At 37.6% G+C, this 13,225-nt stretch overlaps 1 protein-coding gene across 2 annotated transcripts in view; it reads left to right on the top strand.

Moving 5' to 3' along the window:
* The window catches only part of PARP8 (poly(ADP-ribose) polymerase family member 8), a 112,974-nt gene extending 100,009 nt beyond the window's left edge, over window positions 1-12,965 (top strand). For both annotated transcript variants that reach the window (XM_030470037.1, XM_030470036.1), the window contains exons 20-26: window positions 734-846; window positions 1,012-1,084; window positions 2,856-2,925; window positions 4,393-4,469; window positions 5,411-5,480; window positions 7,462-7,546; window positions 8,122-12,965. In XM_030470037.1, the coding sequence (XP_030325897.1) occupies window positions 734-846; window positions 1,012-1,084; window positions 2,856-2,925; window positions 4,393-4,469; window positions 5,411-5,480; window positions 7,462-7,546; window positions 8,122-8,224 (591 nt within the window). In that variant the 3' untranslated portion in view covers window positions 8,225-12,965. The remainder of the gene's footprint in view (window positions 1-733; window positions 847-1,011; window positions 1,085-2,855; window positions 2,926-4,392; window positions 4,470-5,410; window positions 5,481-7,461; window positions 7,547-8,121) is intronic.
* The last annotated feature ends 260 nt before the right edge of the window (window positions 12,966-13,225 follow it).

The following is a 13,225-nucleotide window of genomic DNA, read 5'->3' as shown; positions in this document are numbered from 1 at the left end:
AGGTGTCTACATTCAAACTAATCACATGAACTCCATTAATAGACAAGGGAGAGAAATAGGCAGTTTCAGGTCAAAACTCAGAGAATCATGTTGTGAATATCTAAAACAGGTCAAAGGAATAATGTTCATAAAAAGCCTATTTGAGGTGAGTAGCTCAAATACAAGTGTCTACCTTGTAGTCATCTGAGATTGGGTGAGAATAACTTCACTATTTGTTTTGTTACCACGTAGAACATTAGATACAGTATTGTACAGAAAGCAGTGTAACCAAACACAGTGTACCAGGAGATCCACATATGAGTACATCTCAGAAAGAGGTCTTGAATTTTAGAGGGATGGTGCTGCGATTAACTTCTGAGTATGTGTGACTCTGATCCTCTGATTAAGGGCATAGTAATCTGCAACCTTTTAGATCAGAACCTTAGTTCAAAGACAGCTCTGATCAGAACACCATGATGAAATTGTTCAATTTAGTTATGTTACTAGAGCCATATTAGGCTGAAATCTGTTTCAGAATCTTCCATATGTTTCATAAACTGAAAAACATTTTTACTGTTTGATTTCAGGTTAAAACTATGGTAATAAGACCAGTTTCAACTTGCTTCATGTAGTTACTGAGATGCAATCATGTATTGTGCAAAATAGCATGGTATCTTAAGAACTTCTATTATGGAAATACAATGCTTTTGTGTTAATCAACTTCTTTTCACTTATGCACTGCTATATTTTACAGCAACTAAAATTTATGCACACTCCCCACCAGTTCCTACTTCTCAGCAGTCCACCAGCCAAAGAATCCAATTTCCGAGCTGCTAAAAATCTCTATGGAAGTACCTTTGCATTTCAGTAAGTGCATATATTCATACTAATCCAGGGTTATGAAAATACCATGCTATTTTTTTGTTCTTGCCATTTAAGGTTTACATCTGTGAATTTAATGTTTTAAAGGATTATTAATTTCATTTTGCATTTTATGCTGTGGATTTTAATGTTTTCTTTTTATTTTTTCAGTGGTTCACACATCGAAAATTGGCATTCAATTCTGAGGAATGGCTTAGTTGTTGCTTCTAATACGAGGCTGCAGGTAAATAGTAAACTAAATAGACTTTAGCAAACCTGTACGCTGGATTAGATACTAGTTTAGGCAAATCTCAGGGGGTGTGGTTCTGGTAGCCATATAAGTGGAAAAAAGGATGATTCAAATATCCTCTTCTTTCCTGGAAAAGGTACTTTTCTGATGCAATTAAAGTGAAATAATGTGGCTGCTGAAATGGCTAGAAAATCCCATTGCTAGAATCAGTGCTTCAGTTTTACACTGCAGAGCAGCACCTCCAGCAGGCTTAGCTCTTTGCTTCTTAAAAGCTGGGTTTGGATTAAAGTTTAGAGCTACCTAAACTATCTCCATGTTGTAGGATCCAAAAGCGTACTAGATATACAGGACCTGGTTTTACAGCATCTTCTCTTCTCCTCTGGTTTCTTTGGAAATGGAAATATGAGTGTACTGGCCAGGAGGGAGCTGTAGCAGACTTCAGTTTGTTTTCTCGGACTGAATCTTCAGGAAACCATTGTTGCAGAGCAAAGCAGGCAGTACCAGAGGGACTGGGGAGCTGTAACTAAGAATATTTTAGCATCATGCTTTCGACAGCTCTTCCCTAGAGCTGAGTCCTTGATACATTGGAGGAGGATCCCAGGGTGCTGACTAGGGGTTGGGGTACACAAGGCACTGAAAAAAAGGGAAATGAAATCTCTGCTATTCCTCTTAGTGGTTTGGATGTTCTTATTAGTATCTTTGGAAGATACTGAAGAAAGCAGGATCCACACACAACAATTCATCAAAGTAAACTGCTTTGTTTATGCTTTTTTGTTGATGGTTGAAATACTGGGAATATCAAAGCCCCATTTTATACAAGTGATCATTTTTAGATCTCTCACACACCTAGGGCATATCCTGAGCCCAGTTCCTATTTACCACAGTACTGAACAGTCAGGAAAAATAGTTACTTACCAAGAGTCCTGTACAACATTGTAGTATCTGGAGGGGTGAAAGCATGTATGCGCATTCCTGTGAGAGCTCTGGTGCATTGCAGAGACAATGTAAATACCACTGGGTCAGAGGAAGGAAGGGTAAGCATGACTTTGAAGCCCAGTGGTCATAACATCTATCAGACAAAAAAATGACTGCAGGGCTAATAAATGGAACAGTGATGTTGCTGAAGAAGAGTCTTCCCTTTCCTCTGTTCTTTTCAGACAGCTAATAGTTTTGCTGCTAAAGTGCAGTCCTGCAGTGATGGAATCTATATGTCTGAATTGGCTCAAGCAAAAGTTTGATTGAACTCATTCCTACAGTACTCAGGCTGAACTAGTGACTAGATTTTTCTATAGCATCTGACCAGTGTCATCACTATCTCTTCTTTTCTTACCTTAAAGAAAACAAAGCAGCTGTTGCTGCTGTTAATTCACAGAGGCTGGCTTAGGCTGTGCTTCCTGCCGAGGTTTTGATGTGAGACACATGTTGAGCTTGCTCAGCCTTGTTAATGCTGAGGTGTACCTGGTGATGTGCAGAAGCACCCTCTGTAGACATTCTTCATGATAATGATATATTTAAAAACAGAAAATGCAATTTTATGTATAAATGTGATGTTTGGGCAATTGGACATGGTGTCCAGAACATACAGTATTTTAGCTGTGTATTTGCAGCATGATTTCTTTAGCATTTTCTTTGAACACTGTTTATTACCAGGCAATAAATTAGTGCAGTGGGGCAGATGCTCATCTACATTACGTCCTGTTCCTATCATTATTATTTTGTCCAGATAACGAAATTAATGTTAAACAATCACTTTGCTCTTTTCCAGCTCCATGGTGCAATGTTTGGAAGTGGAATCTACCTTAGTCCGTTGTCAAGCATATCATTTGGTTACTCAGGTGATATTTATAAATCACTCTAAATCTGGAGGAATATAGGGGGATATTTTAGTCTGCTGCTTTTCTTACCAGCTTCACTGTTTACAAGACTGTATTAAATTTTCTTTCTGTAGACTGCAAATTAACTTATTAAAGAAAGAGAAAATCTAAATTCTGTTATTAATACTATCCTCATTTTCCAAGGTGCTGAGTATCTTGAAACTGTTCTTGAAGTAAAGAGTAGCTAATAATGGATGCTGTGTGTAATGGAGCAGGTCTTGATTATGCAGTGAGAATCCAGCTTTTTGTATATTGTTTTCTGTCAGTATCTGCCTGAGTCCATCTAACGTGGATTCACGGACTTTTAGACAAAACAAATATTCATCAATAGACATGTTCAGCTGTGTATATTTAAGACTGTTCCCAAGTATCACCATGTCAGGATTACAAAGAAAGTACAGAACGGTGTTCTTATTTTAGCATGAGAAGGGGATGGATCATAATTTGTCCCATTAGTAAATCCAAAAGTGAGTCATGCAGAATTTTCCACATAAGAATTAAATCATAAATAGAAGCATAATAGAAACAAGATACACCAATGTGTATACTAAGAAACTTAAGAGATTTTAAAATATGGTGACTTTTTCCTTTAGGTATGTTGTATTTACCATTTATGCACATATGAAGGTGTAGTTGAATACATGTTTGTGTGCATGTAGATAATTTTGAGAGTTTTAGTTATGCTTCTGATTTTCAGTAATGTCATAATTCATTTTGGAAGCTCAGCATTTTTTACTACTATTTATTGAATTTCAATATCAGTAATCTCTAAATGCACCTTTACCTTTTCGGAGATTACACAAGTATGGAAACTTTTTAGGACTCACTAAAGGTGCAGGTTTCAGTATCATTATCTAACAAAATGACCATTTGGACAGCATTGCTTTGTCAGCTTCAGTAATTTTCTCATCTCTTTACCTTTCTTAGTCCTTCCATCCAGTCTCCTCTAGAAAGGAGGCCTCTGTTGCTATGAAGTATGTCATTCTTGATGACAATGAAAACCACAGAGGAGTCCTACACTCCCTGTTCCTTCAGAGAGTTAAATTTCTCCATAAGTCAGTCTATGTTTGCAAACTGCCAAGAAATATGGGATACTGGAAAGGCAAGGAAGCCTGTAGCAGCCAGCATACAATACAGGAATTTTATATAAATCAACATGAGGAATAGAAAAGAGATGTAAGGCACAAGTGTAGGTGTTTAGATTTCTGAGATGGAAATTGGATCCAGTGTGGCTGACAATACTTTTATGTGCAGATAAATTAATTAAACCAAGATAGACTTTAAAACTTGAAATAAATTAATTACTCCTGAAAATTAATTAGACTTCCAATAAGTCTAAATGAAGTTTCTGTTTCATTCCCTATACTTAACTTTGCTTATTATGGTATTTATATGCCAGAGTATCTTACATGATTTTAATATTCCTAGGGATGAACAAGAAGCAGCAGAAGGTGTCAGCTAAAGATGAACCAGCTTCAAGCAGTAAGGGCAGTACTACATCACAGGTACAGTACAGCAACCATCTCTGAAAGACTTACAGTTTTATGCTTGGGAACTTGAGAGCTGAAAAGGAGGTAATATTCCCTTTGTGAGAGCTAACAGTTTTATTTTATTGAACATAATCAACAACTTCAGAGACTGCAAACATCAACTTCAGCCAAACTGCTTTAGTAACAATTTACAGAGAACACTGCAGGTCTTGTGCCCTTCTTTGCCAAGCAGAAGAATTTGGGAAGAGAAGGAAAATTAAATACAGATTGCATTGTGACCCTTAGCAAGCCCTTGTTTTCTGAGTTCTAGACGTACAGAAAAAGATGCAAAAGGAATTGAGAGTGGCTATTGCTGGAAAATCAGTAACATTTCGTTTATTGGATGTCAGTTTTTCTTTTTCATGGTTTTTACATATTAAATCATTACAATTCTGCTTTATCTAAAGCATACTTATAGAATTTGTGTTTAGGGCTAAATTTTGAGAAAAAAAAATCTTGAATCTGTCTCCATAGTTAGCACATAGAAACTCTAGAATAATCTGATTTTGGAGACAGATTGGTATGTAACAGCAGAAGTTCTCAGAAATGGGAAGGCTAGTAAAATATCAGGGTAGTGGCCAGTGAATTGGTGATCAAATTCACCTCTTTTTTTCTTCTGCTGTCCATTTTTTTATAAGTAACACTCGGATATTTCTAATGGTATTATTCATTCTGTAATAATTAGGAACATTTCTTTCTGGATAAAGGAGTTCAAATCCTACCTACAGTGATCCAATCAAATAACATAAATGTTTTTAGAAATTCTGTTACATTTAGAAATAGAAAAGTTAAAGAAAGTCTGCCTGTGTCTTTGTTCATTAATAACCCACTGAAGATGGCAGCCCTCTCCTGTGTTACTTTCACACTGAGTTTGTCCTTCTGCACTAATTAAGTTTTCTCATGTTTTTACATCCCAGTCACAGAAGAAAGGACAGCAGTCACAATTTTTGCAAAGCCGTAACTTAAAATGCATAGCCTTATGTGAAGGTAAGCTGAAAGCCCTTGAAAAACTGTTTTAGTCATGGATACAGTGTTGCTGGATGCAATCAGTGAGACCTTTAGTTCCAGTATTAGTTGCTTTTAGGTAAGACGCTACTGGTGGGCATATGAGTACTTACTTAATAGTTGACCTTTGTACTTCAGCTTGGAACATTTCCCTCTTCAAACAAAATCTGCAACACATACTGAATGAATATGTAATAATCATATGCATGTAATGATCATTTGGTCTTTCAAATGTGATCATATTCCTAAGCTATATGATGACGTAAGTCATGGCCTTTATTTGAAACACTGACTTCTAGCAAGGTCTTGACAAATGCATGAAATACCTAAAAGTCAGAAAAAACAGCTTTCCTACTGAATTTCCAAATAATTTCTCACTGCTCAGGCAAATAGACTGTTCATCTGGTAAACAGTCTGTTCTTTCTGACTGCTTCAGAAATTTTGTGAAGTTAAAATCTAGTACATACTAGTACAGCCATTTTTGAAAGACTTGACTATTCTTTTACTAACTAAGGAAACCTCAGCAGGTTTGGAGAACAAAGAATTATGAAATTTGAATAAGAATTGTACCAGTAGTTGGTAATTAGTCTCATTGGCCAAACAAAAAGAGATTATGTTAAACTCTGTTTGCCCTTCATTTGGAACATTTATTTTTAGAAATAAAAATTAAGACAGTGAAAGATGTTACTTCAAAGTGGAAGCTTTAAGATATATACACTACTTTATATACATATATATATTTTCAGGATGCTCAAGGGAAATATTTAACATGATTAAGGAGATGTCAATCAACCTAAAAATCCAGTTTGAGGACAGAAAAATACACAAGTTTAGTTCTAAAACTTTCAGAAGAAGATATGAAATAAATCTAGGGTTTAGTAGAATTCACTTGGCCTTTAATGTCTGAATTTTCTAAATAAAAACCACATCGTTTACAAGGACTTTTTAATACCATTAACCATAGCCCAGTATATTTAGATCCCTCTGCAAGGCCTCTTGTCCCTTGAGAGTTCAACAGCACCTCCCTGTTTGGTATCATCAGCAAACTTGCTACTGGTGCATTTGACTCCTGCATCCAGACCACCGACATATATATTGAGCAGAACTGGTGCTAGAATTGAGCCCTGAGGAACAGCACTAGTGACCAGTGGCCAGCCACATGTAGGCCCATTCACTACAACACTTTGCGCTCAGCTCTTCAGCCAGTTCTTCATCCAGTGCACCATGAACCCGCTCACCCCACAGTTGGACACCTTGTCCAGAAGGATGCTGTTTCAATACATTTATAGAAATCTTTTCAAATACAGATTGATGGTATAGCTTCTATCTATAAAATCTACCTACCTTTTGTTTCAATAAAAAGGTTTCTTTCCTTTGTTGTCCTCATTCTGCTGGTAAACAAGCTATCATCAAATACATTGCTGTTTTCTAAACACTGAGCAAGTTTTAGCAAGCTTTGTGATCCCCTTGAGTCATAATTGCTTTGCTTACTTTTTAAAAAAAAGTATTTGGTAGTATTTCAAATCCCAAATATGTCATATCTCAGTTTCAGGCTTTGTCTTTAGTGTCTTTTCTTTTCTTTGGCTCAGCCACCGTCAAACAGAAATATCTCTATTCCAGAATCTGGTTAGTTGACTCATATCCTCCTTAACAGCCCCATAGCCATTTAAAATCAGTTTTTAATAAATATACTTTGTCATTTTTCATTCCACTTAACAACTGGCTCGCATACATCAAACATTTCTGTTTGCTGGAAAATATAGTATATTTAGGAAATAAAAATCAAGTTCATCTCCCTGTTTGTACTAGCAGCCAGCTCAGAATCTACACCACATCACAGACATGCAGTTGAAAACTACACTTTCCCAGAAGGCTATTTAAAGTATGTAAAAAGGCAAATCTTTTAAAGCAACATTTTCCAGGCATGTTTTTATCACAGTGAAATTTATTCTTTCCCTGATAGTGATAACTTCATCCGATCTGCACAAACATGGAGAGATATGGGTAGTTCCCAATACAGATCATGTGTGTACAAGATTTTTCTTTGTGTGAGTACAAACTTTTAACATTAAACTTCGGTTTGTCCTAGACCTTTTTCCCCATGTTCCTTCCAATAGCTGTACTTGAAGTAGATAAAAGATGTTTCTTCCTAATTCTTCTCAGTATCAATTTTTTTGTCTTTGTATGTATTTTTGTTAGGTTTGGTAGACGTTTTGGTACAGAATAAATGAATGGAGAGTTACTGATTTTTTTCCACTCTGTAGCAATACCTCATGTTACAGTAAGCCTATCCATAGATTGTAAAATATAATTTCTATTGAATTTTATGTTTTAAAGTTGAGGAATTCATTAAAGGCTTACTGTCTATGGTGTAAGCATTTTCCCCATGACCCTTGGGGTCTTAGTGGCTTATTCAGCCTCAGGGATTCAATGACAATGGCAGCCTTACCACCCTTCACCCTCTAGAGTTTAGGATCTCCATATGGTGGTGAAGTGCAGCATTTTAATAGAAACATGTTAACAATGTAATAATCACTCTTGATTACTGAATGAAACAGTCATGGATGTTTCTAGGTAGATTAATAAAGCACTAATTTGATTTTATTTTCTTTACTTTTTTTAGTTATGAAGATGGTCAAGTGGGTGATACAAGTATAAATACACAGGAACCAAGCATTCATAAAGAGATTCTTCGAGTCATTGGCAATCAAACTGCTACTGGTTAAAAGGACCACTCTTATTTAATTGATGTGATTTGGAAGCCTTCCTCAGTCTCAAAGCTGGATTTTGAACTGAAGAAGATGCAAAAAACTAATTTGTTATTATTAAAAGCAAATTAACCCTTTGAATACTTACTGTTTTCTTACTTAGTATTTCTTATCTCATCAAAATACCTGAGATGGTATGAATTAGCAACTGTAGGGGTGCAAAGTCTATTAATATACTACAACAAATAATAATTAAGCAGGCATTTGGGTTGCTCACAATAAACAGACTTTAAAAAGGAGTTTTGTGCTGATATTTTTATATTAAACTTCAATTGGAGGTTTTAGTACTGTATACTGGTATTTTAAATTTAGAATGACTGAATTATAAGTGATAGAGAAGATTTTATAGCGGAGCACCTGTATTGTGCAGGATACTTTGCAATAAGTAAAATATTCTCATATTTAAACATAATAAAAGATTGTCTGGAACATGTCAAATTAAAGAGATTGGTTACCTGCAGCTATCTTCGATTGATTTTATTTACACAAATGCAGCTAGGATTTAGAGTCAAAGGTTAAAACAACAATAAATTTTTTATTTAATGGGTGCAACAAAGCAAAAAGTAATGAATGTGATAGTGTGTGTTTAGTTTTCTTTGTCTTCTCTGGAAGCACTGTCTTATCCATTAAGCTTAGCAAACATCTGGAAATCCTGAAGCTCTTCCTTTTTACAAATTTGGTTTTTATATACTAGATTTTACAGTTTCTTCATATCAACAAGATTCTTTAATGCTTTCATCTTAACTTCAGTGAAACTGCTCTGTGGTTGAATTTAGCCACATATTTGAAAGTACATGCTTAATTGAGTTGATTGTTCATACATCAGAAAAATACAAAAAAAAAAAAAAAGCAGTTTTTTACTGATTTTCTCTGGTGAAGTATTTTTATTAATTTATTCCTAAGGGAAAAGAAATAAATTCAAATCTCTCTGTCCTTTAAATTAAAAACTCTTTTTTTCCAAGTAAGCATGATGATAACACAGATAGGGAGGGACCCAGTCTCTAAGGCATAAAGCATATCCTGTGCCCTGATGAGTGCTCCTGGTGGCCCTCATGGTAGCTATTCTGGAGCATTAATCACACCCTTGACTATGGAGACCAGTTCAACTTACTCATCTCTGCAACTATTAGAGGCCACCTCAGAAAGCAAAAATAGACTGAATCCTCTATTATGCTATTTTCGTAATAAAGATACTGACGCACAGGTATATTTGTTTCTTTCAAACAGAACTGCATTAGATATGCTGTAATGGGCGATTCCTTCTTCCTGGTTCAAGCTACACTCCCTTACTACTTGCTGCAATTGAGGTGCCCTGCAAGTAGAATAGTAGTATTGGGCCTAAGAGACATTTAGACATGTCTTTTAGCATTTGCAACTTATTTACTGGGGACTTCAGTTTTTCCAGGTTCACATTCAGACTAGTAAAGCCAATCCTGTTTGCATATCCCTATTTTGCTGTTGATTGTCTGTTGATTTTCACCCTCGTTTGGTGAACTCCTAGCTTGAGAATCACTACTCTAATTGTTATCTTTTGTGTTGGGACACAGGTTAACTTCTTGAAACAAAGAGGATTCCTGAAATTTGTCAGTCTATGTAAAGGCTGCCTTAGGTTGTGTAACTGCACAAAATCAGCATAACTCAGAGGTGGAGCTAAAAGCCCAAAAAGATCATCCCTCTATAATTTGTCCTGCCATATTTGTCTAAATTATAATGGTTTGCATAACAAAAAGAAACTAGGAAGCAAGTTCACAAAGATACCCTATGTTGACTTGCTGGTCTTATAGTCCCCCACTCTAGGAGGCCTCCTCAAAAAACTAGGAGAAAATAAAGGTGACCATGGGTGAACTGGAGAAGCCAAGTAAGCAGTGATCTTCCCTGTCCCATCAAACTGCAGCAGGGTCACAAGTGAACCCCTTGAAGGAAGAAACCTGGAATGTAGGTATGGCAGCAAGTTTGCACAGTGGGCTCATAATACTGACCATGCATGGTGCCATCATTAAGTACATGGGAAAATACATCCCTGGCAAATTTTAAGACTGCTCAGAGGTTTGTTTTAAATGAGTGAGCAGGAGTAAGAGACAGCATGGAGGAAAGCAGGACTCTGAAATGTATGGAGGACTTCCTGTTGTAAGGTGCCACTTCAGGGAGTACTGAGGTGACTGGCTTGGAGGAGGGTGGCCAAGAGTAAAAGGCAGAAGGTGATGAGCACAGGTGTTATAAAGCAGTGGGAGAGGGCAGAACTTTTCAGGGAGAAAGGATGTTCTAAAGGGACAAGGGGGTTGCTGGTAGGAAAGAAAAACAATTGAGGTGCCGCCAAATTACTGACGCGCAGCATCAGCAGATCAGGTCCCACATGGTGAATGGCAGGAAAAGGGACTGGGAGAACAAAGCTGCAGTGTGGGGAAACATGGATATGGGGCAGCACCATGCCCAGGGAAGCTGGGCCACCTGGGAAGATGTCATGCTGCAGAGGACAGTGCAAGGACACAAGCCCAGTGTCACATGCAAGCAGCAATTAAATTAAACCAAAATTCACTTGCTACATGGTAACTCAGTCACTTTTTTATTTAGCCAATATAATAACAAGATGCTTCATCTAAGGCGTTACATCATTAGATGGTGAACAGGAGTCTTCAGTTCATTTAACAGAGTATTAGTTCTTCTCTGTTAAAGGTGAGGGGAAAGAGGGAGGCTCTTCAGGGGTTTGTTACTCAAAAATAAATAAACCTTCTATAGCAAATTTGAAAGTTGAAACAAAGACTTTATCACAGAGAACTTGAATGAAAAAGCCAGAGGATGAGATTTTCCTTGAAGGATTTTTCCCTTGTGGTTTTATCCAAGAGTGGAAGTTGCACATTGCCAAATTCTTCCAAATACTTGCATTCACATGTATTCCAGGGAATGAAAATAAAAAAAAGCCATGGCCATCTGAGCAAGGACCCTGTGTTATCTCCAGAGCCCTTGCATTTCTCTTCCTCTGTTATCATGCACACATACTGGTGATAAAGCAATCTTTTTAACTCCTGCTGTAAAGATGCAGGCTTTCCACAGATAGCTTTTAATCAAAGAAAATAGAGCCCCAGGCTCTACTGTCTCTAGTCGTAGAAATCTCCATGAAGCCATTGCTATCTAACTGTGACCATGTTCAGCACAGAGCAACCACGGGAGTTCTTGGGAAAGAACTTCTTTCTACATCCTACGACAAATTACAAGCTCACAAATAAAAAAGGTTTGGCATAAAATTATGTTCATACCTTAATGTTGCACCCTAATTATGAATTGCCATATTGAGAACATTGAGAAAGGAATAAAAAAATATGATTTTAAACCTTCCTTGAGATTCAGGCAAATATTTAGCATTCAAGGGGTTAAGCAATTTGAGTTACCTTCTCCTATGATATGAATCAGCATAGCTCTATTTTCTTCAGCAGTCCTTCACTCTTTTGATAACCTGAGTCATTGGCTCCGTAATATTTACCATAAAATGACCAGTTTGTGTCATATTCTGTGTAATATTTTACAGGAACTAGTTGATGACACCAGGATTGTTTATGCTTACATTTTTCTTCTAAAGCCATTGAAAAACTGGTATTAATGCTGTATAATTTTAGTATTATAACTGTTGGTACTGAAAATGCATCCAGTGAATAATGCTAAGATGATACTTTTGTTAATACAAATACAAGATCACTCCAAATGAAGGCTTTGTGCTTAGGTCAGTTATAATTTGCTTCTAGCCCACTTACTACTGCGGAAGCAATTGGAGTCCTTCCAATGTGGATGAGTACAAAGTGCAAAAAAAACCCAGAAAGGGACAACTGAATGAAGAAATACATGATTTACAGAGAAACACTAAAAAGCCTCCTAAAATAGAAAAACTGTATACTCATTTAAGTATTATATTAGTTTAGATTAATTTCTTCTTTGCTCTAGAAAATCTAAGTCAGATACAAAGAGTACAAGCCATGACTGACAGGAAGGTAATGCTATGGGAGCAAAAGTGCTCTGTCACCATAGCATTTTCACAACAGATAGATTTGGGGCCAGATGCTGTGTTGTGCTGAGCACCCATCAGAGGTGTTGAAGGTCAGACCCTTGAACAAACATGGGCAGTTTTTGTACCAGCCACTCTTCAATCTCATGGCTTCTTTTTAGAAGCCACTGAGGCGAAGGGCCATTGTGGTGGGGTCAGCGTGCAGATGTGAGCAGGACTCAGCTTCTCCATGGTTGCATGGTGGTGGGACAGCCCCAGTGGTGGAAGGATGAAGAGGAGAAACTGCTGGGAGGGCCGCAGCAGATGGGTCCCAGCCTCGCCACGCACGGCCCCTCCGCCAGCTGCCAGTGCTGCGGCAGCCTGGCTAGCACTGGCCACGCATCCACTGGTCGGGGGCATGCAGGGTCCTATGGTGATTTATTTGCAAACCCGGGGCATTAATCTGGTGTCCTGTGCAATTTCTTCATTACAAACACTACCTCAAGGTGAAAATCGAGCCTGTTGACTAAACGCAGCAAGGTCCGTTGTCTGGAGTGGTTAAGATTAGGTGTAGCACTGGAAGTTGTTCAGAAAGGATCTTGAGTCTAGTCAGCCAGGGCTGTGATAATAACCAGATTTATTCCTTAAAGTGCTTAGAAGTGGAGGAACACTTGTGTTTCAGAAGGGGATAATTAGAAATGGGAAGATTTACTGAAAGCAGGGCGGTTCTGCATGCACGGTGTTGTGCAATATGCACAAGGATGTTGCCGGTAGTTTGAATTTCCAGATTTGGTTTTGGAAATGCCTGGTCTGAAAGCGCTGGCCTCCTCTGTCTTTCCTGGGGTGGCAGTTTCGTACCCCTGCTCACTGGCTGGAGGAACAGCCACTGGCAATAGTGGGGGGAATAAAACACCTTGAGCTGCTGTTTCATAGTATTTTGATTGCATGTTCCTGCTAAGTTTCAGTCTGCCACAGAACAGCTACGA

This window comes from Strigops habroptila, chromosome Z (assembly GCF_004027225.2).
Source record: "Strigops habroptila isolate Jane chromosome Z, bStrHab1.2.pri, whole genome shotgun sequence".
Taxonomy (NCBI): domain Eukaryota; kingdom Metazoa; phylum Chordata; class Aves; order Psittaciformes; family Psittacidae; genus Strigops; species Strigops habroptila.
This window is presented reverse-complemented; position numbering and strand designations above follow the sequence as displayed.